General features: G+C 41.0%; 2 protein-coding genes across 11 annotated transcripts in view; one reads left to right on the forward strand and one right to left on the reverse strand.

Moving 5' to 3' along the window:
• The window catches only part of DNAH6 (dynein axonemal heavy chain 6), a 233,560-nt gene that overhangs the window by 151,405 nt on the left and 57,417 nt on the right, over window positions 1–24,738 (forward strand). For all 9 annotated transcript variants that reach the window (XM_072770018.1, XM_072770016.1, XM_072770010.1 and 6 more), the window contains 13 exons: window positions 1,763–1,915; window positions 3,209–3,349; window positions 5,002–5,244; window positions 6,792–6,959; window positions 7,434–7,669; window positions 8,785–9,046; window positions 10,804–10,927; window positions 12,133–12,329; window positions 13,553–13,756; window positions 14,715–14,840; window positions 16,609–16,773; window positions 18,666–18,733; window positions 20,632–20,812. In XM_072770018.1, coding sequence (XP_072626119.1) covers window positions 1,763–1,915; window positions 3,209–3,349; window positions 5,002–5,244; window positions 6,792–6,959; window positions 7,434–7,669; window positions 8,785–9,046; window positions 10,804–10,927; window positions 12,133–12,329; window positions 13,553–13,756; window positions 14,715–14,840; window positions 16,609–16,773; window positions 18,666–18,733; window positions 20,632–20,812 — 2,268 coding nt within the window. The remainder of the gene's footprint in view (window positions 1–1,762; window positions 1,916–3,208; window positions 3,350–5,001; window positions 5,245–6,791; window positions 6,960–7,433; window positions 7,670–8,784; window positions 9,047–10,803; window positions 10,928–12,132; window positions 12,330–13,552; window positions 13,757–14,714; window positions 14,841–16,608; window positions 16,774–18,665; window positions 18,734–20,631; window positions 20,813–24,738) is intronic.
• TRABD2A (TraB domain containing 2A) overlaps window positions 1–24,738 on the reverse strand; it is a 166,108-nt gene that overhangs the window by 30,351 nt on the left and 111,019 nt on the right. The gene's annotated exons all lie outside the window — the stretch shown is intronic.

Genomic DNA, 24,738 nt, shown 5'->3' on the forward strand with positions numbered 1-24,738 from the left:
ACACGCTAGTTAAAGGAGAAATTAATGATGTGGCTCAGGACTTTAAAACAGTCATAAAAATTTCCTGAGTGAAGAACATCAAAATTTAAATCTCTATTTAGAGAAGAGGGAAAATGAACTTAATATAAATAAAAATCTGCAAATGCAGTCAAACAGTTCTTAGGGTTAAATTTATAGATTTGAATAAAAAATTAGAAACTACATATATTAGTTCACTTAAAACTTCAGGAAAATAAAGGTCACAAGGAAGCAAAAAGAAAAGTAAGAAAAGCAAATAATAAGATAAAAGCAGATATAAGTAAGTTAGTACAAAGAACTAGTGTTTGCTCTTGGGGAAAATTAATAAGACACAATTATACCAACTTCAAGAAGAAACAAAATGTTACAAGTGAAGAAAATAAAATAACAGGTACTTTGTCATAGTTAAGTAATAGGACTCAAACTTTTTTTAAAATTTTCTTTGGACTCAAACTTTATTAAACTAAAAAGTTAACTGAAACAAAAGGATAAATGATAGATTTTTAAAATATTTGCATCAATTATTAGGCAAAAGGTTTATTTTGTAATCCAAAAATTACCTGTTCAAATGTAAAGTAAACTCCAATGTATAAATCGTTACAGTTTGAACAGATTTTTTAATGGAAAATAATAAATGTGGAATCATATTTGCCCTCGTTAATAATCAAAGAAATGCAAATTAAATTCTCCCAAAGCAAAATTCTCCCTAAACTAGCAAAAATAAATGTTAAAGTTTAATGAAATCATACTTGAGTTGAATGGGAAATTTAAAAATCCAGGAACTATTCATGCACTCTAATTGCTAATCCCACTCTTGGGAATTTATCCACAGGAAATAATTCAATTGGGGAGAAAAGTTATAGACCAACATATGTTCTTAAAATGTAAACAAGACTGTGGACCATTTAAGTCTATGTAAAAATAGGGTACATCAGCTCAATAGTGTGTTATGCTCCCATTAATGTTTATAAATACAATGAGTACCCTACAGAATTATGAATAAATATTTATGAGAAAATGTTAGCTGAAAGAGGGTAGAATATAAAATGTTTGCACAGGAGCACCTGAATAGCTCAGTCCGTTAAGCATCCAACTCTTGGTTTCGGCACAGGTCATGCTCTCACCGGTTGTTGTATTGAGTCCCATTTTGGACTCCACAATCATCTGAGAATCTGCTTGAAAATTCTCTCCCTCTACGCCTCCCCCACACACACACTCGTGTGCACTCTCTCTCATATAAATAAATTTAAAAAGTAAATAAAGTAAAATAAAACGTATGTACATATTACTTGAACCATGTTAAATATGAAAGCCTTTTAAGAAACAATACAAAGGGGATCCCTGGGTGGCGCAGCGGTTTGGCGCCTGCCTTTGGCCCAGGGCGCGATTCTGGAGACCGGGATCGATTCCCACGTCGGCTCCCGGTGCATGGAGCCTGCTTCTCTCTGCCTGTGTCTCTGCCTCTCTTTCTCTCTCTGTGACTATCATAAATAAATAAAAAAAAAAAAAAATTAAAAAAAAAATTAAAAAAAATTAAAAAAAAGAAACAATACAAGGATAAATGAAATGTCAATGTACTTCTGTGTTAGAATATTAAGATTCTATCTAATTTTTAAGATTATTTTCTCTTAAAGATAAAATTAACTCCATGTGAATTTTGATTAAATATTTGCTTTACCACTTACATGTAATAAATGTAAACTGGCTGAGTGAGTTATAATGATCACTCTGCTTTCTTCTACAGATTGTAGTAGAGGAATTCCTGGAAGATATAAATAACATCCTGAACTCAGGTGAAGTGCCCAATTTATTTGAAAAGGATGAACTGGAACAGGTTTTAGCAGCCACCAGACCAAGAGCAAAAGAAGTAGGAATTTCCGAGGGGAACAGAGATGAGGTAGGATACGTCACAATGGTGATGTGGCTTTTGTAAAACAAAAACTTGTTGTGTTAACCTTCCTTTCTTTTTTTTTTTTTTTCCTACAAATATCTTTAAGGAGTCCCACAGAAGTCATAGTCTTGTCCAAACTGGACAGCTTTCCTTATCCTTCTTTCAACACAAATGTATTTCACACATCCACACTGCCCTGCCCAGCGAGTCCAGTACTTTTTATTCCTTTGCCTATCACCAAGGTTATGACACCTAAAACAGAAATGGATTCCCCAGGCTCTCTGGGCCCAGCCCCATCTCAGAAAAACACAGCTCCTGTCGTCTTCCGTTTCTCCAACACAGTGCTAGTTTCCCTAAGCTGTTATTGGTCTACCCCAGTGCTTTCCCTTGCTTCTATCCTTTCTGTGACTACTTCGACCATTCTTGTCCAGTTTGGACAAGACTATAACCTCTGTGGGGCAGTAAGTTTTCTGTTTTTTGCTTTCCACTGATCTCTAGGGAAGTCTGGTGAACCAATGCTTTGAATGTAGGGAGTAAAATATATGGAATTACAAAGGAAACCAATTATATTGGGGGGGGAGCCCATCCATGGACTCCTCAAAGGGACACAGAAGAGATCTTTTGTGAGATCTCTCTATTGCTAGGTCAGGGCTCGTAAGTACAAACAGGAGGCTCTACTTCAGCTGATGTAAGCAGAAAGGCATTTATTTGAGACACACAGAATCACCAGGGAGAGCCCAAGAAAGGGACTCAAGGCAAATTCCTCAGAATGAACATGAAATGGAGATGGTAGAAGTCAGTGGTCAGAGAAGCCGCTGAACCAGTCAGCATGCTGCTGCTTCGGCTGCCAGCCCCACAGCCACACATCTCCAGCCACCTGAGAACGTAGCTGACATAAGGAGCCACATCCAGAGGTGGTTGCTCCAGGCCCACACCACTTCTACCAGACTTTGCACCTTCACAAATGGTGGTCCTGCACCTGTCTCTTCCAATGGCCTCTACCCCAAAGCAAAAATGTGTATGAATACCTCTCCACTTTGTTCAAGAGGCCTCCTTAAATACACTGGTGAGGAGGACCTGCACCACATCTGGAATCCTAGTTGCAGTGGAGTCTGCCAAATGTCATTTTTAATCTTTCCAAATTACGTGAGGGGTTGGATTGGAGGTTGAACAAAACACTTTGCATACCTACCACACTAATACTTTTTATTTAGTATTAGCAGACCCAAAGGCATTAGCTAACACTTATTTTCATTGTTACCTCACCCTTACTTTAATTGAAAAATATCTTTTTGTCAGGTGTTTCAGCACTTTATCAGCAGAGTCCGTCAGAAGCTACACATTGTTCTCTGTATGAGCCCTGTGGGGGAGGCCTTTCGGTCCCGATGCCGGATGTTTCCATCCCTTGTGAACTGCTGCACTATTGATTGGTTTGTCCAGGTGGGTGACATCCCAGGACACCTCTCTGGGAAGTTGGATTTGCTTGATTTTTTTTTTAAGTAGGCTCCACACCCAAGGAGTGCCCAACATGGGGCTTGAATTTACATCCTGAGATCAAGACCTGAGCTGACATCAAGAGTCAAGTGCTTACCTAATCTGAGCCACACAGGTGCCCCTGGATTTGCTGGATTTTAAAGGGGTAACACATTGTCCAAGAATAACTCAAGGGTATTTGCATTAGCTTTAAAACCTGCTGGCAATTTACTCTGACAGTGATAATGATTGAACAAAGGCTAAACAATTTATAAAGGAAGAGGAGACTATTGAATTTAGCAATGTAGAAATTATTGGTCATCTTGACAAGAGCTGTTTCAGTGGGATGATGGAGAAGAAGGTTCAAGAAAGAAGAGACAAGAGGAATCAGAGACAATGAACACAGGCAACTCTTTGAAGGACTTTAGCCCCAAAAGAACACCAAGAGATGAGTAGTAGCTACAAGGGTATGTGAGGTCAAGAGAAAAGTGGTTTTTTAAATAAATATTTATTTATTCATGAGAAACACACAGAGAGAGGCAGAGACATAGGCAGAGGGAGAAGCAGGCTCCCCATAGGGAGCACAATGTAGAACTTGATCCCAGGACCCTGGGATCACTCCCTGAGCTGAAAGCAGATGCTCAAGCACTGAGCCACCCAGGTGCCCTGAGAAAAGTGTTTTTAAGTGGGAAACACAAACAGCACATGTGTGTGCTGATGGAAATGATCCAGAAAAGAAATAAATATATTGATGGAGCAGCAGACAGAGTTAAGTGTAGTCGTACCAATACCATTGAATAGGCAAGAAGAGATGGGATCAAGTCATCAGTGAAGGGGCCAGCCTGGGCAGGGAGCACACACAGCATACCTCAGAGGGATGGGACGGTGGGGGGGAGGGGGCAGAGGAGATGAGCACAGATACAGGGAGATGGGAAGATGTAGAGGTGAGAGCTCACTGAAGCCCTGCTCACATTGCTTCTGTTTCTTTTAGTGATGTGAGAAGTAAGGTCATCAGTTGAGAATGAAGTGGAAAGAGGAAGTGTTAGCAGTCTGTAGAAACATTTCTGGGCTGCTTTAAGAACCCACTGGAGCTAGTAGTCATGAAGCTAAAATGAGGCCAGTTAGCATGATTTGTGTGTTTTTCTCCAGCCATGCTCCACTACACAGTCACAGACATGGGGTAACAGAGGGTTGTATTTGACAAAGGTTCAGGTGAGAGCAAAGAAACAAGAGAGGAGCAAAGAAGTTGAAGAGGGAAAGAGGGGCAGTGATTGTAATGGATCTGCATTATAAACAGAATAAGGATGTGAGGTCCTCGTAATGTATGTGATTTCATTCACAGAATTGTTCTAAATACACCCAATCATTTATTCATTCAATGAACAAATCCTGACTGAACAATGTCCACATGCCAGGCACCGTGCTGGGAAGACCCAGGCCCATCTCCAGTGAATACAGCCATTCAACTCATTACACTTACAGATATGAGTAGGAATTAATTAGGGAAAAGGATGGGGGGACAAAGCAAGGAAGAGGTCCAGAAAAATGCTTTTTCTTATTTGTTAAAATGTGTATTATAGAAAGGCAACAGGTTTTCCAAATTATATCTTTATTTACAGTGGCCTAGAGAAGCACTTCTTTCTGTATCAAAGACATTTTTCTCAAACATCGATATTGGAAAAGAAGAACTGAAAGAGAAGCTTTCCCTCATGTGTGTGAACGTTCACTTGAGCGTCTCTAACATGGCAGAGCGTTATTACACAGAGCTCCGGAGACGGTACTACACAACGCCCACCTCCTACTTGGAACTCATCAATCTCTTCCTGACTATGCTGAGTGAAAAGAAGAAGCAGTTGGTTTCAGTAAGTATAATATTATCAATAAAAAAAAAAACTTTTTTTTGGGGGGGAGGGGAGGGACTTGAACTCAAAACTTGCCAAAACTAGCAGAAGATCTCTATGCCATCTTACCTGCTGGAGCCTCCTCCAGCCCAACACATTGCCTTGACAACCTGCAACAGATACAAACAAAGTTTCATCTGTTGGCTGAGAGGCCTTCCCCTTCCTTGATATGTCTGATTTTTTTCCTACTGTCATTTACATAAGTGTGCCTCAGTAAAATGATATGGACATCGTAACAGCATGAAAGTTAAGCAGTAAATCAGACATCTGCAGTATTTCGTGAGAAGGAGAACCTTTTGTTAAGCAGTAGAGATGGAGTTTTGGTGGTCCAGCATCTGTCAGGAGTTCCCATTAAGAGCAAGGGCTTCAGCGTCAGCCAGACCATATACAACCAATGTTCTGCCTCTTTCTTGCTGCACACCCCTTGAGCCCCTTGTGTAACTACTAAGTCTTAGTAGAAAATAGGGTTTAGAAATATCTATATCTACCCCTTTGGATTGTTGTGGAGTTTCAATAAGATACTGTGTATGAAGGGCTTGGAATATGATCTGACACATATGAGGTACTCAGAAAAGAGTGGCTGCAATCATCATCATCATCATCATCATCAGGCAATTTACATGACTTGAAATTTTCAACATTTTAATCAAAATGAAAACATTTTGATATATACCATTAAGATTTTTTAATGTTCTTCAGAAGATTTTCACCTGGTAAATAAATGCATGCTTTGTAAAATAACTTGATAGATATTTTGAAACCTGTCAACTTGAGCCAGGATTCCTTTTTTTTTTTTTTAAGATTTATTTATTTATTTATTTATTCATGAGAGACAGAGAGAGAGAGAGAGAGAGAGAGACAGGCAGAAGGAGCAGGGAGCCTGACGTGGGACTTGATCCCAGGTCTCCAGGATCACGCCCTAGGCCAAAGGCGGCACTAAACCACTGAGCCACTGGGGCTGCCCCCGAGTCAGGATTCCTAACTCACCTTCAAAAAATAGTTATTCCTAAGTGCCTCCTCTACTAGGTACTCCCCTGTGATACTAGTCAAAAGTTCCTTATCACTGGTTCAGATCCAGCAAGCAAAGCTGTCTCTAGAGCACTGACAAGTTCTTAGTTCTACTCACCCATCTTGAGGAAACAAGTTCCTAGAGCTACTGTAATCTCCAGGAATTCCTATCTGAACTTACCCTTCATTCATTCAAAATGCTACCAAGTTGCCAAGCTCAGGGGATGAAAATAATATGGTGTGATTCCTCAGTGACCCTACAATCCAGTGAGATGCCAACTGCTATGGTTAGGGGACATGGATCCAAACCCACCATGATGAATGTCATGGTCATTTCCTAGAGTTCTATTACCTGAAGAATTCTGTCTGTTCACAATGTTAAGTATTACAAACTGATTTACCAATTCTGTAGATGTAAAATTCTAATACATGAGTAAGAGATGCCAAGAAAGTTATAGTTTATAAGACTCATTATAACAGATACTTTTGTTGTCATCTAGGCTCGTGACCGGGTAAAGAACGGTCTCACCAAGCTATTAGAAACAAACGTACTAGTAGATAAAATGAAATTAGACCTTTCAGCTTTAGAACCTGTCCTTCTTCAAAAATCACAAGATGCTGAAGCCCTAATGGACAAATTGGCAGTGGATCAAGAAAATGCTGATCAGGTATGCTGTATTCCCTATCATGGATGAGAAGGCTTTGATCACCAACTGATCACTTATATATCATGACATGGGATTGGGTTTATTTTATACATCATTAAAACAATTAAGTGATAGTTTTAGCAATGCTTTTAAGTTGTAAACAAGCTACCTTCAATAAATCAGCCTGGTTCTCTCCCTGAGAATGAGTGAACCCAATGAGTGGGACAGAGAGTGATGAGAAAAGTACCCCCAATGAATATAAAGCAGTAGCTCTTCATCTCCGAAGAAGGAAAGCTTTGTTCTAAAAGCTTTGGCTCAGTTATCCCTTCAGCCTACATGAGATGGACAAAGGAGAGCCTAAAATGCACTGTAGTTGATCCTCTTTCATTATTGGTGTAATCCAGAGGGGCAAATATGACATTATTATTGGCTTTGTTTTTAAACATTGAAATTCAAATACTGAGACCACCTAAGCAGTCATGTTTCAATGGTTAGGTCCGCAGCATTGTGCAAGAAGATGAAGCGACAGCCAAAGTGAAAGCTGAAGAAACCCAAGCAATCGCTGATGATGCTCAAAGAGACCTTGAAGAAGCTCTCCCTGCCCTTGATGCTGCTAATAAAGCCCTGGATTCCTTAGATAAAGCAGACATTTCAGAAATCAGGGTTTTTACAAAGCCCCCAGATATGGTCATGACTGTTATGGAAGCCATTTCTATTCTCTTGAATGCCAAGTGAGTACATCCATAATCATGTGTTACTGAACTGCATGGTGGAATTTCATTGATGCTTTTCTACATTTTTGTTTATATGTCCTCATTCTCTCCTCTGCCTTCTCACTGGTTTGGTCATTCAACAGATTGATCCAACAAGCATTTTTTTGCACATCTGTGTTGTGCTAGATGATGGGAGATACGAAGCTCTTCTCTATAAGGCACATGTAGTATAGTGGGGAGACAGACATGAAAAATAATAATTTCAAGATATGCGAAATTCACATGGCACTTGGAAGTTCCAAAAATGGAGTCTGCTCGTAGAGAGGTGTGAGCCGGTTTTGGGGAGATGATGTTCTCAGGTGGAGAGTGAGGCTGTGGCGAGAGCTCAGGGACCTTTGATGCTCATGGAATGGGATGGGGTTAGGTAGAGGGACAGTGATTATAGCATGCAAGGTCTTGTGTTTCATCCTGGGGTATGAGTTTTTAAACCTTCTTTAGTAATACCCATTTTTTAAAATTAAAATTATAAGAAATCTTTCCCTGTAAAACTGATTGAGCAAGGGTAAAGGGCCCAAAGGGCCCCCACTCAGCTTCCTGCTCCTTGGGTAGAGCCTGGGACTTCTGAAGCAAAGCACAGACAAAAAGCCCCGGCCAGAGAAGACTGAGAACCATTGAATATTTTTGACATAATCAGATTTTCATGTAGGAAAGACCAATCTGGCAAAAGTTCACAAGGTCCAAGGTTGACTGAGAGACACAAAACTGGTAAGAACGTGATTGTAGTGTCCTGGCAAGAAATTTTAAAGACGTAAACTAAAGCAGGTGGGGTAAAAACCGTGAGGCTGGGGCATTGTACAAATAAAACTATTATTTCTGTGATGTCTTACATTTCTAAAACTACAATTTTATCATCCCTTTCTCTACCAAAACTGGGTTGTATGAAACATTAGTCATCCAGGAATGTCTACCCAGGAATTATGGTACACTTAATTACCATATATTGGGATTATAGTATCGGGATTAAAACTACCCACTGACTGGGATAATATCTTAATATTCTCAAAAGAACATATTTCTTTTGTTCTTAAATTACTTTATTACAGTGCTATTAACTTCTCATGTCTGTCTTTTAGGCCTGATTGGCCAACAGCCAAGCAACTTCTTGGTGACTCTAACTTCCTAAGAAGACTTTTAGAATATGATAAGGAAAACATAAAGCCCCAGATATTGGCAAGACTTCAAAAGTATATTAACAATCCTGATTTTGTGCCTGAAAAAGTAGAGAAAGTGTCCAGAGCATGTAAATCCATGTGCATGTGGGTAAGAGCGATGGATTTATACTCTAGGGTAGTCAAAGAAGTCGAACCAAAGAGGCAAAAACTCCGTGCTGCACAGGTACATTATTTGTATCACAATATTTTATGCAATTAAAAACCGTGATCATTAATCATTCAAGCTCCCGTGACTTTGTGCAACGTAGATAGTAACAATGCTCTTGACACTTAGTTTTTGTTGTAGAAAGATAGCTGGCGAAGATTCTTTTTTCAGAAATGACCTCTAAAATCAGCCCTTTCCCAGCATGAAAGGAAAATGAGTCCTTAGTATATTCACATCATCAGACCAATGGTATTTTTGAGGTGTCCTTTTAGCTCTAGCATCTGATGCTCTGGGTTGCATTGCTAATACTCCCACACTCCGTGGTGTCATCTGAGGTTCTAAAATCAGCTTAAGGGATCCCTGGGTGGCGCAGTGGTTTGGCGCCTGCCTTTGGCCCAGGGCGCGATCCTGGAGACCCGGGATCGAATCCCACGTCGGGCTCCCGGTGCATGGAGCCTGCTTCTCCCTCTGCCTGTGTCTCTGCCTCTCTCTCTCTCTCTCTGTCACTATGATAAATAAATTTTTAAAAAAATTTAAAAAAAAAAAAAAACAAAAAACTAAAACCAGCTTAAGCCACAATCGGATGTGAGATCCCAAGCAGAACAAAGAATGCTCATTGTGTGGAGCCAGTTACTGAAAGAACTGTGGCTCTAGAGCAAGCATAGCAACTTTTTCAAGAGTAAATATTTTAAGTTTTGCTGGCTATATGGTCTCCATTGCAATTCCTGAACTCTGCTGTTGCAGCACAGAACCAGCCATCACTAATACACACGAGTAAGCATGGCTAGGTTCCAATGTCACTTTATTTATGCACACAAGAATGTAACTTTTTACAATTATCACGTGTCATGAAATATTCTATTTTTTCCCCAACTATTTTTTTAAAGATTTTATTTATTTATTAATGAGAGACACAGAGAGAGAGAGAGGCAGAGACACAGACAGAGGGAGTAGCAGGCTCCATGTACGGAGCTGGACGTGGGACTCTATCCCAGTGCCCTCCCTGGGCTGAAGGCGGCGCTAAACCACTGAGCCACCCAGGCAGCCCTTTCCCCAATTATTTAAAAACATAAAACCAATCTAAGTTTGTTCACTGTACAAAAACAGGCAGCAGGCTAAATTTGGTTTGCAGACCCCTGCTCTAGAGAACTATTTAGGAAAGACTAGTTTTCCCAGTTGCATGAATCTTTCATTTATTTCATCATTTAATCTATTGTAGTAACCCCAAATGCTTTAGGATTAATTAAATTAATTAATTAATCCTACATGCTTTAGGATTAATGTGCAATGGTACATTAATCCCAAATGCTCTAGGATTAATGTACAATGGTACATTGCACTGTTCCTCCATTCCTTCTATGATTTATTTTATTAAGCTTTCTTTCTTGTTTTGTTTTGTTCTGTTGTGGTTCTGCTCTTATATTTTACTTTATTTTCTTTTTAATATTTTATTTATTTATTTGACAGAGAGAGAGAGAGAGAGCACACAGCAAGGGGAATAGCAGAGGGAGAGGGAGAAGCAAGCTGTCCACAGAGCAGGGAGCCCAATGCCTGGCTTGATCCCAGAACCTTGGGAATCATAACCTAAGCTGAAGGCAGAAGCTTAACCCAGGCACCCTTACATTTGTTTTAACTTTGTATACCATATCAAGATCTTTGAGACAAGAAAAAGAGAACATAAATTGTATTTTTTTAAATGTGTTATTAAGTGGGCAAATTTGACCTTCTTTGGGGACCTTGGATTTTCATTTTAAATATTTACTTAATTTTATTAGGCTGAACTTGATATTACTATGGCTACACTGAGAGAAAAGCAAGCATTACTAAAGCAAGTAGAAGATCAAATACAGGCCTTACAAGATGAATATGACAAAAGTGTAAATGAGAAAGAAAGTCTGGGTAAGTAACTCATAAAATGTATGGTGGTCAGGAGTTGCCTGATTTTTTTAATTTAAATTCAACTAGCCAACATATAGTACATTATCAGTTTCAGATGTAGAGTTCAATAATTCATCACTTGTATATAACACCCAGTGCTCATCACATCATGTGTCCTCCTTAATGCCCATCACTCAGTTACCCCATCTCCTCTCCAGCAACCCTCAGTTTGATTCCTAGAGTTAAAAGTCTCTCATGGTGGGCACCTGAGTGGCTCAGTTGGTTAAGCATCTGCCTTTGGCTCAGGTCATGATCCCAGGGTCCTGGGATTGAGTGCCACATAGGGGCTCCCTGCTCAATGGGGAGCCTGCTTCTCCCTTTCTCTGTCCCCCTCATTGCTTGTTCTGCTCTCTCTCTCTCTCTCTCTGTCAAATAAGTAAATAATCTTTTTAAAAAGTCTCTCTTGGTTTTGCTCCCTGTCTGATGACTCCTATTTGGTTTTCCCGCCCTTCTCCTATGATCCTCTGTGCTATTTCTTATATTCCACATATGAGTGATACCATATGATAATTGTCTTTCTCTGATTGACTCATTTTGCTCAGCGTAATACCCTCCAGTTTTATCCACATTGATGTAAATGGTAAGCATCCTTTCCGATGGCTGAGTGATAGTCCATTGTATATATATACCACAAGGAGTTGCCTGATTTCTAAAAGTAGAGTTCAGGCCATCAGATCTCTGCTTCCATCCAACATGTAGCACGTATTTCCATGAGTGTACTGCACTGGCCTTCTAGTGTAGGATTAGAACTGCATATATGGCATACGTTCAACTCCTGTATGGGAAGCTTGAAAGAACTATGGCTCCAGAGCAAGAGTGGCAAACTTTTGGGACATGGCCAACATGTTAGGATATGTTCCGTTATAACACAATGCAGCATATGAATTTGATCCACAAAATAAATACTACACAGACACAAAGAAAGCTATCTTCAGCCAGAGTAATAGATTATCAAAAACGAGTTGTTTGCATGGAAGAGGCAAACTTGGACTTGGTTCTGGAATGGGAAATAATGCTGAATTGCCGTGAGGTTTCATAGAGATATACTGACACCATTAGCTAAATAACGCTGCTATTAAAAAAAAAAAAAAAAAAAGCAGGTGAAGAAATTTCTTTATTTTAGGAAAATACGAATAGCATAACTTGATTTTCTTAAAATCTTCTAGCAAAAACTATGGCCCTGACCAAAGCACGTCTGATACGTGCTGGAAAGCTGACGGCTGCATTAGGAGATGAGCAAGTTCGATGGGAAGAAAGCATCCAGAAATTCAATGAGGAGATATCAAATATAATTGGGAATGTGTTTATAGCAGCAGCTTGTGTCGCGTATTATGGGGCCTTCACAGCCCAGTATAGGCAATCGGTGAGTAAACTCACTTTCTGTGAGAAGTGGTGAAAAGCAACTGAAACTGGCAGAGGCAGGGCAGGGGAGATCATTTTTCTGAGTTTACAGGGAGGCTCTCCACGATGAAAGTTCTCCATGATGGAAACTTACTTATACACCCCACAGCCCTCCACCTACCCCCATCAGGCAGCAATTGTCTACCACAGGATTTCCTTAACACCCTCCTTCTTTTCCTTTCCTACCTTAGAAAGTTAGATACCATTTCCTTATATAACTCAAGAACCTGGGGAAGAAAATGGGACAGGGAGTCCCCTCCCCTTATGATCAGAAGCAGCATCTAAAGTTAGCCAGGATGGGGGAACCTGTGTGGCTCAGTCAGTTAAGTGGCTGACTCTTGATTTTGTCTCAGGTCCTGATATCAGGGTCATGAGATGGAGCCCCACATCTGGCTCCACATTCAGTGTGGACTCTGCTTGAGATTCTCTCCCTCTGTCCCTCCTCCATCCCCTTATCTCCCCATCCCCAACCTCCCGCCACCCCCAACCCCCGCCCTGATCTATCTCTAAAATAAATAAATAAATATTTAAAGTCAACCAGGATGAAGTGTTCTGATTTGGCAAGACTGCTACAAAGGGCTAGGCAATGGAAAGGAGCAGGACACTAAATTATTTGGAGAGATTTTCAAGCCATTTTTATGAAATGCCTTCCTTAAAAAGGTTTCTTCTTTGCCCTTGAGTTATAAAATCTAGTTAGTAAAGGACTCAGAGATTCAACAGGAGCTCAGGGGTCATCTGGTGCCATGTGGACAGTGCCAATTATGCTTTTGGACTATACCACTAACTGAAGGAGGTAACATGCTAACATCCTCTGCCTCACCCACTAATTGCTAGTGGCACCCATAGTCATTGTGATAACCCCAAACGTCTCCACATGCTTCCAGATACTCCCAAGGGGGACAATACAGCCCTGGTTGAGACTACTTTGACAACCTTTGTCATTTATACATGAGAAAACTGAGGTTCAGACAAGGGGAATGACATTCCCAAGGCCACAGCTAGTTTGTGATATGGTTCTAGGCCCCAGATCTCCCAACTGTTAGTTATTCCACTTCCTGTGTCCTGTGCCTTAATGCCTAGGGTGCAGCAAGAGATACATAGAACTGACTTTAGCCATAACATTTTGTGTATCCTCATTTACCAAGTGTTCTGACTATATACAAGTAAACTTTCCTCCTCCCACAGCTTATAGAGTATTGGATCCAGGACTGTCTGTCTCTGGAGATCCCAATCAATCCTTCCTTTAGTCTCATTAACATTCTTGGTGATCCCTACGAAATACGGCAGTGGAACACTGATGGGCTGCCCCGTGACATGATATCAACAGAAAATGGCATTTTGGTTACTCAAGGGAGACGGTGGCCTTTGATGATTGATCCCCAGGATCAGGTGCGTAACAAGTGCATCAGATGAAGAGCAGCCTCCTAGCTCTGCTTAATGTTATGCTGTCTGTTCCGAATTCTAAAAGTGGATTTGAACACACTTGTAAGATGTTGGGGATTTAGACCTAGAAGGGAGTTTAGAAGGCTTCTAGTCCCAAGGGTACTCCAGTGGTTCAGTCAGTTAACTATCTAGCTCTTGGTTTTGGCTCAGGTCATGATCTTGAGGTCTTGAGATCAAGCCCTTCATTGGGCTCTGCACTCAGCGAGGTGTCCGCTAGAGATGCTCTTCCGTCTACCCCTCCTTCACTCACATACACTCTCTCTCTCTCTCAAATAAATAAACCTTTAAAAAAAAGTATTCCAGTCCAAGTTGCTCATTTTTGTAGAGGCAGAAGGTGAAAGGGAAGAGTCCAACTGTTCTGCATACTTAATTTTGATTAGTTTTGTTTATGGGCTTGACCCTTAGTTTTCTGTTTGCTATGGGAACAGAAATTCAATCCTATATAGTTCTTGTTCCTAAAAGGTCTGAAGAGTCATAATGAAGTCAGGGTAGGATGGATTTTAGGGCAAGTCTGCCTAGAATTTACAGAATCTCATTGTCTGACTCTTAAGTCCATGGATCATATTCTTCTAAGTAAGATTTAGAAAAGGGAGCTACTATCAGAGCAAGAAAGACAGCTTGAATAGATTAAGGATGGGCTTTTTCCCTAGATGTGTCTGTTCTTAATATGTTCCAAATTTGAATAAACTGAAGAATTTCAGTTCAGCCAAGCACTGGAGTTTAAAAGGTGTTTTTATTTACAGAGGGGGTGATGGTGGTGGTATTTTTATTTTATTTTATCTTTATCATCTTTCAAGCCCATTTCTAAAATGAACAAAATTTCTAAACTTTACTCTAAAAACTTTAACTTTCTAGTCATTTATAAAACTCTGTCCAGTGTTCTGCTCTATGTTTTATCAAACAGGCAAACCGTTGGATAAGAAACAAGGAAAGCAAAAGTGGTTTAAAGATCATTAAGCTTACAGATAATAATTTCTTACGTACACTTGAAAATTCAATCCGACTTGGCTTACCTGTCTTACTGGAAGAGGTTTGCTTTCACTTTTCTTTTCTCCTGTTAGTCCCCAACGTTCTGACCATATCGGGGATCCTATACAGGCCACACCCACATTGTGTTAGAGACACCCATCACCTCCATTTGCAAACTGTTCACACCAATTGCTTTGCTCCTTAAACAGTGCACTATCACACAGGGAGCAGTCTGTTGACTGAATGATTTTTCTGATTCCAGACATTGTTTTGGTGTTAGTGGGATAGTGGTGTTAGTGTTAGCCAGAAGCTCTGGCTTCTGACAATACTGATTCTCAGGCCTCTTTGTGGCTCTTGATGGTTAGCTGCCATGAAAGTGCAGAGCAGTAGGGCCATCAGGCCAGCAGGGACTGTCTACACACACTGATGATGGGAAGCCAGCAAAACATCCCAGGGAGCATAAATATTATTTTCTACCCTTCTGGCCTTGACCGACACAGGTAAGGTTCTGTAATGGGTCTCAGGCCCTCACTCAAACCCTGATGTTACAGGGAAGGGTAGAGTCTCCCAAAATCATTAGTACAGTTACATTAGCCCCAAGCAGGATTCTTCAACCCCAGTTTAGTTGGTAACACTGAGGTCTCGGGGGGAATTTCTCTTCTCATGGCAGGGGCCAAAAGACTTTCTATGATGTTTCTATGATGTTCTGCAAGGCCCCAGACAGCAGGGCCTTGCAGCTGTAGCTAAGTGCTTTTAGGAGCAGGGGGTGGGCCACTGGTCAGCACCCCAGCCAGAACAGGATACTCTGACCAGGCCTGTCCTGCTTTCTGTGACTTGGAGTCATTAGCATTAGGCTCCTCGCTGCTTTCTCCATTTGCAAGGTGGTATTTTCCAACTTTGTCTCCACCTGTCATGAGTGTGAAATGGAGTTAGTCCACCTCAACCAGCATTGTTCAGTGAAATAGAATGGATTTTAAGAGCACAAAACTGTATCATAGTCACTAAGGAAAATTTTATCTCATAAACTTTTGTTTTATGAAAATAACTTACATTCTAGGGTATCATATCACAGTGTGAACTAGATTTGTTAACTATGGATTACAATTAAATTTTGACAGCTCCTGGGCCATGGACCTCCATTGCATCCATGCTGACATGAAGATGTTTGTCATGGGGTCCAATAGAAGTGTCTGCCCAGGTTCTTACCCACAATCAAATTTGCTTTGAGGGAAAGAAAATAACTGTCATACAGAAATAGGGCCACAAATTTTTTCTATAATGAGCCAGATATTTTCAGGGTTTTTTTTTTTTTTTTAGGCTGCATACAGTCTCTGTAAATATTATTCAAACGAATATTCTTCTTAGTTTTTGTTTGGTTTTAGGGTTTTGTTTTTACAACCCTTGCACAGAGTGAAATCATTTTCAGCTTAAGAGCCATACAAAAACAGGCCACAGAGGGTGGGATTCGACCTGCAGGCTGTAGACCTCCATCCCCTGCCTTAGAGCAGCCATGAACAGATCATTTGTCGAGGTTCTGTTGAAGGGCTACCTATAGAGACCCTCCTTTCTCAGTCTTCCTTATGGGGATGATTGGTATGCACAGTTAGTCTTAACAGCTGTATTGCCTTCACATGCTCTTAGTTGCTTAGACTACTACCCATAAGATAACCCCTGGAAAATACACAGAGGTAGTGAGTGCACAGTAAGAAATATCTATTAGATCACGGGAAAATTGTTCATTGAGTAAATTTGGAGGCCTAAGGAATTTAGAGAAGTTGATGCTGTCCATTTTAATGGCTTATTTTTTGTATTCTATTTTAACTTTTAAGCTTAAAGAAACCTTGGATCCAGCTCTAGAACCCATTCTCTTGAAGCAGACTTTCATGAGTGGTGGACGGCTGCTCATTCACCTTGGAGACTCAGACATTGATTATGACAAAAACTTTAGGTTCTATATGACAACCAAATTGCCAAATCCCCACTACCTGCCTGAGGTATGAGCTGCTGGTCTGGAATTCCCAGCCTCAATGGACTATACGTGTGATGGGTCTCTGACGTTTGGTGGGCCTCCCCCAGGTCCCTCTTCCCCCTCTGCTCTTCCACCCCCCTTCATTCCACTGTCCTCCACTCTTGCTTCTCTTCTGCATCCTGACTCTGATTCTAGTTGCCCTTCTGTTTGCCATTCAATTGGACTTGAGTCCCTCCCCACCTGGTCCCTAGGCTCTGGACCGTCCACTGCCCTGTTGCTCCTTTTCTGCGCTCTTGCCACCTCCCTCTGGCCCCACAGCTGCTTTCAGAACACAGGCCAGCACTCTCTTCTAATCATTCTCTTCTCTCCTTCAGCTCAATGCCATTTGTGCCCTTCTTCTTGTGGCTCATAAATGACCTAGGGCTTCACTTAGAGTCTGTGGGGAGAGGGGGACATGCTGATGTTAACATTTGCAAATGCCCGTGGCAATCAGCCCCAAATAAAGAAGTTGCTTGCTTGAAAACTCTGGTGACTGGCACCATCAGAGACTCATGAGTCAAACATCCAGTGTGTCTGTACTTAGAGTTCTGGAGGATGGGGTATCTTGTTCTCCCTCATACCCTTAGACTGTGAGGGGATCTGTGTGAACTTCACTTCCACACGCCCGTCCCTGAGCCACAATGGGAGTGGGAAGAACCCCTACTCTTGGGCTGCAGAGCCCAAGGCAGTTGCAACAGAAATGAAGCCACCTGGGTCTCCTTTCTCCCCTCCTGCACAGGGCTCCAAGGGGTCACGCCTCCCGTGTAGCCCCCGGTGCTGCCCCAGCTCCAGGCAGGACCTTCCCAGCCCAGCGGGTCTCCCCTTCTCCAACAGGGCCCACGCGATAGGGGAAAGAACTTCACTAATCAGAACTTACTCCCTTTCTCTCCCCTCGCATACCCCAAGAACTGAAATCCTTCCATAAACCATTCCACATAGTGTCATTTCTAGTTATTGATCTTCTCATAGCTGCCTGTCTTCTCTGAATGTGCTTAGGTGAGATGGAACTGATACACTCTTGAATAAGATGAGGGATATGCCACTAAAAGCCCAGGTCAGGATATTCCTTGTCAGCATACAGCCACTGGCAGAGCTCATGTCCCAAGTTCCACTGTGAGGTTTAGAAAAGTGACCGATGTGCCGATGACTTACAACCTTCTCACTCACTCCACTTCTGAGAGGGAGCATCGCACACCTTACCTAACATTAGCTCTGTGACTCTGGCCAGTTATTCCAGTTCCTGGATCCTCAAGTCAATTAACCAAGAAGTGGAGATAAAGCCTACTTCAAGGATTTGTTGTGAAGATTAAATAAGAATAACATGTAAAATACAGAGTGTTCAAACATTTTTTTTGTTGACACAATATATATAAAGCTCTATTTATTACCAGTAATTGCTTTTTTTTAACAAGGACAAACTATGTACAAGTCACTGTAACTAAGTGATTTTATTACCTCATTTGGTCTTCACAAATATCCTATGAGTTATAACTATTATTATCCCAATTTTTAAATATCAGGAACTGAAGCTCGGCATGGGTGAGGTGGCTTGTCCAACATTCACTAAAGAGTGCATCTAGAATCAGAGCCCAATTTTTCTAACCCTTTGCTGGCTCACCTTTCCTGAAAGCACCATGTAGGGTTCTATAACTATGGCTGGTAAGGAACAAGACTGTCACTCATACTGCAGGGGAAGTCATATTAGGATTTTGTAAGACCTAGTACACTTGGTGGGTGTGTGGGTGGGTGGGTATGTTCACAATTAGATCTCAGATACATCCAGCCATGTAATAATGAGCCATGTTCTAAGAAAGAAAGCACTTCTTATTTTACCCATCTGAACTTAAGCATTTTTATGTAAATCTGCTTCTCTTTTAGGTGTGCATTAAAGTTACCATCATCAATTTCACTGTAACCAAATCAGGTCTAGAGGATCAGTTATTAAGGTAAAAAAAGGAGGGGGGAAGGGGGAGCAAGCACAGTTTTCTAATATTTTGTTTAGAAATTGTGACAAAACATTTTAATGCGTGAAAGCACCACTCACCAGTTCTCAGTCATAAAAATGATAGTAAAGGACCAGGTTCTTCATCTCTTGTCACTTTGGCAGCTGCCAGTTTCACTCAGTCTTCTCAAGGAGATTAGGGATATACCCTTAATTCTCAATCACGGTTTGGACCAGGTCTTCAGCCCAGCCCTGCCTCTTCCCCTTCACTGGGGTTTCCAGTCTTGGGGAAGTGAATGAAGTCAGTGGTTGTGTGGCTCCTTGAGATGCTTTGCTCCATACCTGTGAGAAAAACTCCCAAATACAGCTTTCCTCTTTTACCTGTCTGTCTACATGTGTTTTCTTGGTGTACTTAATTTTACCTACATTTGTCCACCTCAAAAAAATACCCTCTTTCAGTACACTCTGTGATTAATTCTCTCTTCCCAAAAATGAGATTATGAATTGTTGATATTAATTATCAGAATTAGCCAACAGGCATAAGAGACAAAAAATGTATTTATTGAAATAATATCATTTATATTGGTTAAAAACTCATTATATGTGTGTGTGTGAATATATATGAGTATGTATGTGTATATTCATACACTAATTCTAAAGGAAAAAATAATTTAGACCCATGTTTAAAATAAGTTGTCAAGCCCCTCAAGTTAGGCCAAAATTGGGTCAAGATCACCTAGATGTATTCCCATAATCACTGAGTGTGAGGCACGTTTTCCTTGTTTATTTTAGGAATCTATTCTAACAACTGCTAACTTAACTTCCACTAGGCTTCTTTCCAGACAAAGGATAGACTACATTTTATGGACATGTTTGAAGGACATGGTTGACCAGTTTTCATACCAGTGCACTCCCATGAAGAGTTAACATATAGTTGTGTCACAAGCTGTCAGCATGTTAGACTGCTGGGGACACAGAGAAGTGCCCTGGAAGAGAGAATGTTGAAGCTCAGGTGTAGAGTACAGAATCTCTGGGTTATATTTTATACTCCTCTCTTCTGAAAAAATTATTTTAGCAAATGAACTTAAGATTTCTTGTGGTGTTCAGATATTAATTTTTAAAGTTTCTGAAATCAGTATGTACATAATAAAGGAACAATGAGGAAGTTCATCCTAGTGGGTAAAGCATGTGCCCTGGAGTCAGCTAAGTCAGGGACAAGGCCAGCTCCACCTCTCAGAGCCACTAGACCTCAGGAAGTGTCCCCCTAGGTTCTGTTCCCTCCTCTACAAGCTGGGGTGGTAATCATAGTGCCCACCTCACAGGAGCATTCAAAGAATTAAAAGAGAAATCCTCATAAAATCCTAAGTGGGGCACCTGGCACTGAGTAATGCTTAATAAAGATTAGTTCCTGCAAACATAGGACTGGGAGCAAATTACGAAAGCACAAGTGAAAGGAGATCTAAGTTCACATGTTTAGACAGGGGTGGAGCTGGAGGTAAGCCCCTTTATTAGACCTAGTCAAGACTTGTTTCATGGAGGTGCTAGAATTTCAGAATTGCCCTTAAAAAGAATGTCCAGGCACCATTTTCAGACTGGCACAAGCAAGCATTAGAAACAGAAATTGAAGGATTAGGAAACCCAAGCACTGAGAAGGTTTTCCAAAGAGAAGACGAGCAGAAGCTATGGGGACAGTGATAGGGTGTCAGTTTTGAAATACAAGATAAAGAATCAGAACTAACAAGTTATTCAGTGAAGAGCCACTGTGTAAACCCAGCAAAGAAGGGCCTGATGCACTAGGATTTGGCTAGCACCCTTTGTACTCAGCTAAGTAGCAAAGAAAGATAGAAGCAATTTCAGGGCACTGCTAACGCCATAAGTGAAGTCTTCCAACTTCGGTTCCAGTGACGTGGTACGACTCGAAAAACCGGAGCTGGAGGAACAAAGAATCAAGCTCATTGTGAGGATCAACACAGATAAAAACCAGCTGAAAAGTATCGAGGAGAAAATCCTGAGAATGCTCTTTACATCTGAGGGAAATATTCTGGACAACGAAGAACTTATTGACACACTCCAGGACTCAAAGGCAAGGAAAATAGTTTCAGCATTGATAGAAGGGGTGTTGCTTCGGAAGTTACAACTGCAGCTTTGGAGGGTACCGCCAACAATCTTATAGCAAGAATCGTACAGCCACACCTGGGTTGTCAGGGGTAACACAAGAGTGAGCCGAGTTGGCAGGACCTCTCATCCCCCAATGGAAGAGGAGGTAGATAGATTGTGGACAACTGTTCCTCTTGTCTGTAGTGTTTTTTTTTTTTTTTTTTTTTTTATGTATGATAGTCACAGAGAGAGAGTGAGAGAGGCAGAGACACAGGCAGAGGGAGAAGCAGGCTCCATGCACCGGGAGCCCGATGTGGGATTCGATCCTGGGTCTCCAGAATCGCGCCCTGGGCCAAAGGCAGGCACCAAACCGCTGCGCCACCCAGGGATCCCTTGTCTGTAGTTTTTAAATCAAGCATGGCATGTAAAGAACTGGGACAGGAGCAATTATATTCACATTAATATCACCCCCTTCAGGAAGCCTCTGGGGTATGCCCAGCAGGAATTAATCTCTTTGTCCTTGGAACATCTGAACCAAGTTATCTGACCTCTTTTACAGCCCTTGACGTTGTTTACCTTATGTCACCATTCTCACATCCCATGTCTTAAATTCCATGTTAGGCTGTTGAATTCAGTGTGGAATCTGTGAATAGTTCAGCTTGATACTCCTTCTCCAAGGGCTAATGATGTCCTTGTGTATAACTGGAGCTCAATAAAAATGTCATAATCGTAAGATGAAGTTTTACATTAAACCCATAATCTTGTACTAAACCGTTTCTCCAATTCAAACTATAATTTTAAAAGTATACTGGGAATATAACCCATAAAATTGTTTTCGTCCATTCATGAGAAACAGAAAGTGACTCACTAAAAAGAAATCCTTTTGACATGAAGTACAGATGACCATGTTCTTTGTCCTTCAATGATATCAGAAATGATACTGCTTTATATCCTACAGTCTCTTGAGATCTCAGTATTTAAACAATAATAAGTAATTTTGGCTCTCCCATTTCTTTCCTCTCTTTGCTTCTTTGTACTTCAGTCTCTTTACCTCTTTCCATTCACTCTTCCTTGGATTTTAGTTTCTGGAAGTCAGTGGTTAACCCATTTATTATTTTTTTATCAAAGCTTTACATGTGGGGTGCCTGGGTGGCACAGTCGGTTAAGCATCTGACTCTTGGTTTCATCTCAGGTCACAATCTCAGGGTCATGAGATCGAGCCCCATATTGGGCTCCACACTTACTGCCACGTCTGCTTAAGATTCTCTCTCTGCCTCTCCCTCTCCTTCTGTCCCTCCCGCTTATGCTCTCTCTAACTCAATCTTCAAAGCTTTACATACAAATTGCTTAAAGAATAACCTATTTGTACAAGGTTTGTGATAGCATTCCCTGTCTTCTCTATGCCTGCCACCACCACCACTACCACCCGTGAATTCCTCCATAAAGACAAGTACATTCATCTTGTTTTATTTGCAGTTTTATATCTTTTCTCTAAATAATGGACTCATATTGCTAATTGTAGAGTTTTTCTTTTATACATTCACTGTCACCTATACTTTTACCACACACATATATATATACACACACACACCCTCTTCCCATCCCCTAGCCTCCTACTGTACTTATATCCTGATTATAGTTAAATATCCAATGTTTACATTACCTAGAAGTATAAAGATTTGGCTGCAACTATTTTAGAGGGCTGATAACAGGAGAAGAACTAGGTGTCAGCATCCAGTGTATATACTTTTACCTAATCTGTTTTCATTATGGTACTTGGCCTTTAACTGTCCTTGGCTTCCTTCCATCAAAAAATCCTCTTTTAATTTCCACAGGAATGAAACCTCTATTTTTCAGTTAGACTGGGGAAGAGACAACCCCCTGACTGGGTGGGGAGATGATCTGGGAGTCTGTCAACCAATTCTTATTATAGGTCCTTCCTGCTTCCAGTGGTTGGATGCCACTAATTCTTAAGCCTTTTGCAGGGGTTGTATTTTACAAATTGAGTGATTTCTTGGTTTTCCCCTTTGCCAGTTTAGGAATCTATTTTCCCAAGTCTGCTAAGTCATTACCACTCTATTCTCTTTCCAATTCCCAAAGTTTTATGGATATTTCAATCTCTTCTGTTCTTCCTATCTTTGTGGGTTTGCACAGTTTTCAAAAATCTCTTTACTATAACTGTATCATGGTTTCAGTAGGGAGTAAAACAGATACATGTGTTCTCACTGCCTTCTTTCTCTATAAGCTAGTTTCTGTGTCTTCAGGGAGTTGCCTTGAAGATAGCCTTTCTATAAGGCAGAGAGAGGACTTGTTCCTGAGCTGCATTTGTGCCACTTCCTGCCTATAGTTTGTACTCCCTTAAACCCTCAGAGCCCTCATTTTAAGTTTTGGCACTTTTTTAATGGTCTCTACACCTAATGTGGAGCTTGAATCCACAAGCCTGAAATCGAGAGTCACATGTTCCTCTGATTAAGCCAGTCAGATGCCCCCCAGAGCCCTCATTTTAAAATATGTGTCATATTCCCTAATCACTGCTGAGGCCTCAAGTCTCTTAGGCATAATATCTATAAGTAGTTACTAAGCTCAGGTATAGTCTTCTAATATTCTCAGACATAAAAAAGTAGTCCACTTTGTTTTCTCTTTAGCCCTAGGATTCTTCATTATCAGGGCCATGGGCTCCCCCCAAAATAAAAAATTGTTTGCAGGCAGGTCTCCTTGATCCAACTGCTCCCATATCAACTTCCTTTTTCCTACTCATACGTAAATTCTTTAGTTGAGGCCAGCATTGAGATTGAGGTTTTCCACTCACCTCTCCCCTTTCTTGTCTCCTCAGGTTCCTAAGCTGTCAATACAAAAAGAATTTGAGCCTTTGATTCCTGAAGGATGAGGCAGACAGTCTAAAACTTAGCCACCAGCCACATGAGGCTACTGAGCACCTGAAATGTGGCTAGCCCTGAATTAAGATATGTTGTTAGTATAAAATACACACCAGATTTCAAAGACTTAATCCAAAAACAAGTTAAAAATCTCAGTAATTTTAAATAGATTGTATGCTGATATAATCAATATATATAATTAATATATATTAATTTTTTGTTAATTTTTCTAAAGATTTTATTTATTCATGAGAGACACACAGAGAGAGGCAGACACAGGCAGAGGGAGAAGCAGACCTCACGCAGGAAGCCCAGTGTGGCACTTGATTCTAGGACCCTGGGATCATGCCCTGAGCCAAAGGCAGACACTCAACCGCTGAGCTACCCAGGCGTCCCACTGTTAAAATTAATTTCATTTGTTTCCTTTACTTTTCATAAATCTAGAAAAAAATAGAATTATATATGTGGCTCTCATTATGTTTCGGTTGTGCAGCAGGGTCTAGATAGAAAGCCTGCTCAGACCCCCTTTTTAGCTTTCCTTTCAACAGAACCAATATTGAACAGCAGTTCCCACGGTGATTTTTCATGGTCCCTGCCCTAGACCCTTTGACTTCCTAGAGACAAATCCCCAACACAGGAATATCCACAGTTGAAAGAAATAAGGGTTGGGAGAGGAGGACAAACAGGCAGCAAATATAGAGAGACTAAGGGGGCCAGAGAAATGATCCTTAGAAAGCCCATTGGCCAGAAGGCTCCCCAGAGCCACTAACCCAAACAGCAAAGACCGCCAGTATCTCCAACAACTTAGGTGTATAACCTTTCACAAGCAAGCCTTCCCAAACAGCTATGTGTTGCCTTATGTCTACACTTGGGAACACTAGGGAAACAAAGAGGAGAATATTGGTCTTCCTCGTTATTCCAGAGTAGAATGGGATACCACTTCCTTCCAGGCTCTCTCTACCCTCCTCTTTGGGACATTTTCTTGGATGCCCCTTCTCCCTTCATACCTTCTTCTGCTATGGATTCCTACATCATT

This window comes from Canis lupus, chromosome 12, assembly GCF_048164855.1.
Source record: "Canis lupus baileyi chromosome 12, mCanLup2.hap1, whole genome shotgun sequence".
NCBI classification, from domain to species: Eukaryota; Metazoa; Chordata; class Mammalia; order Carnivora; family Canidae; genus Canis; species Canis lupus.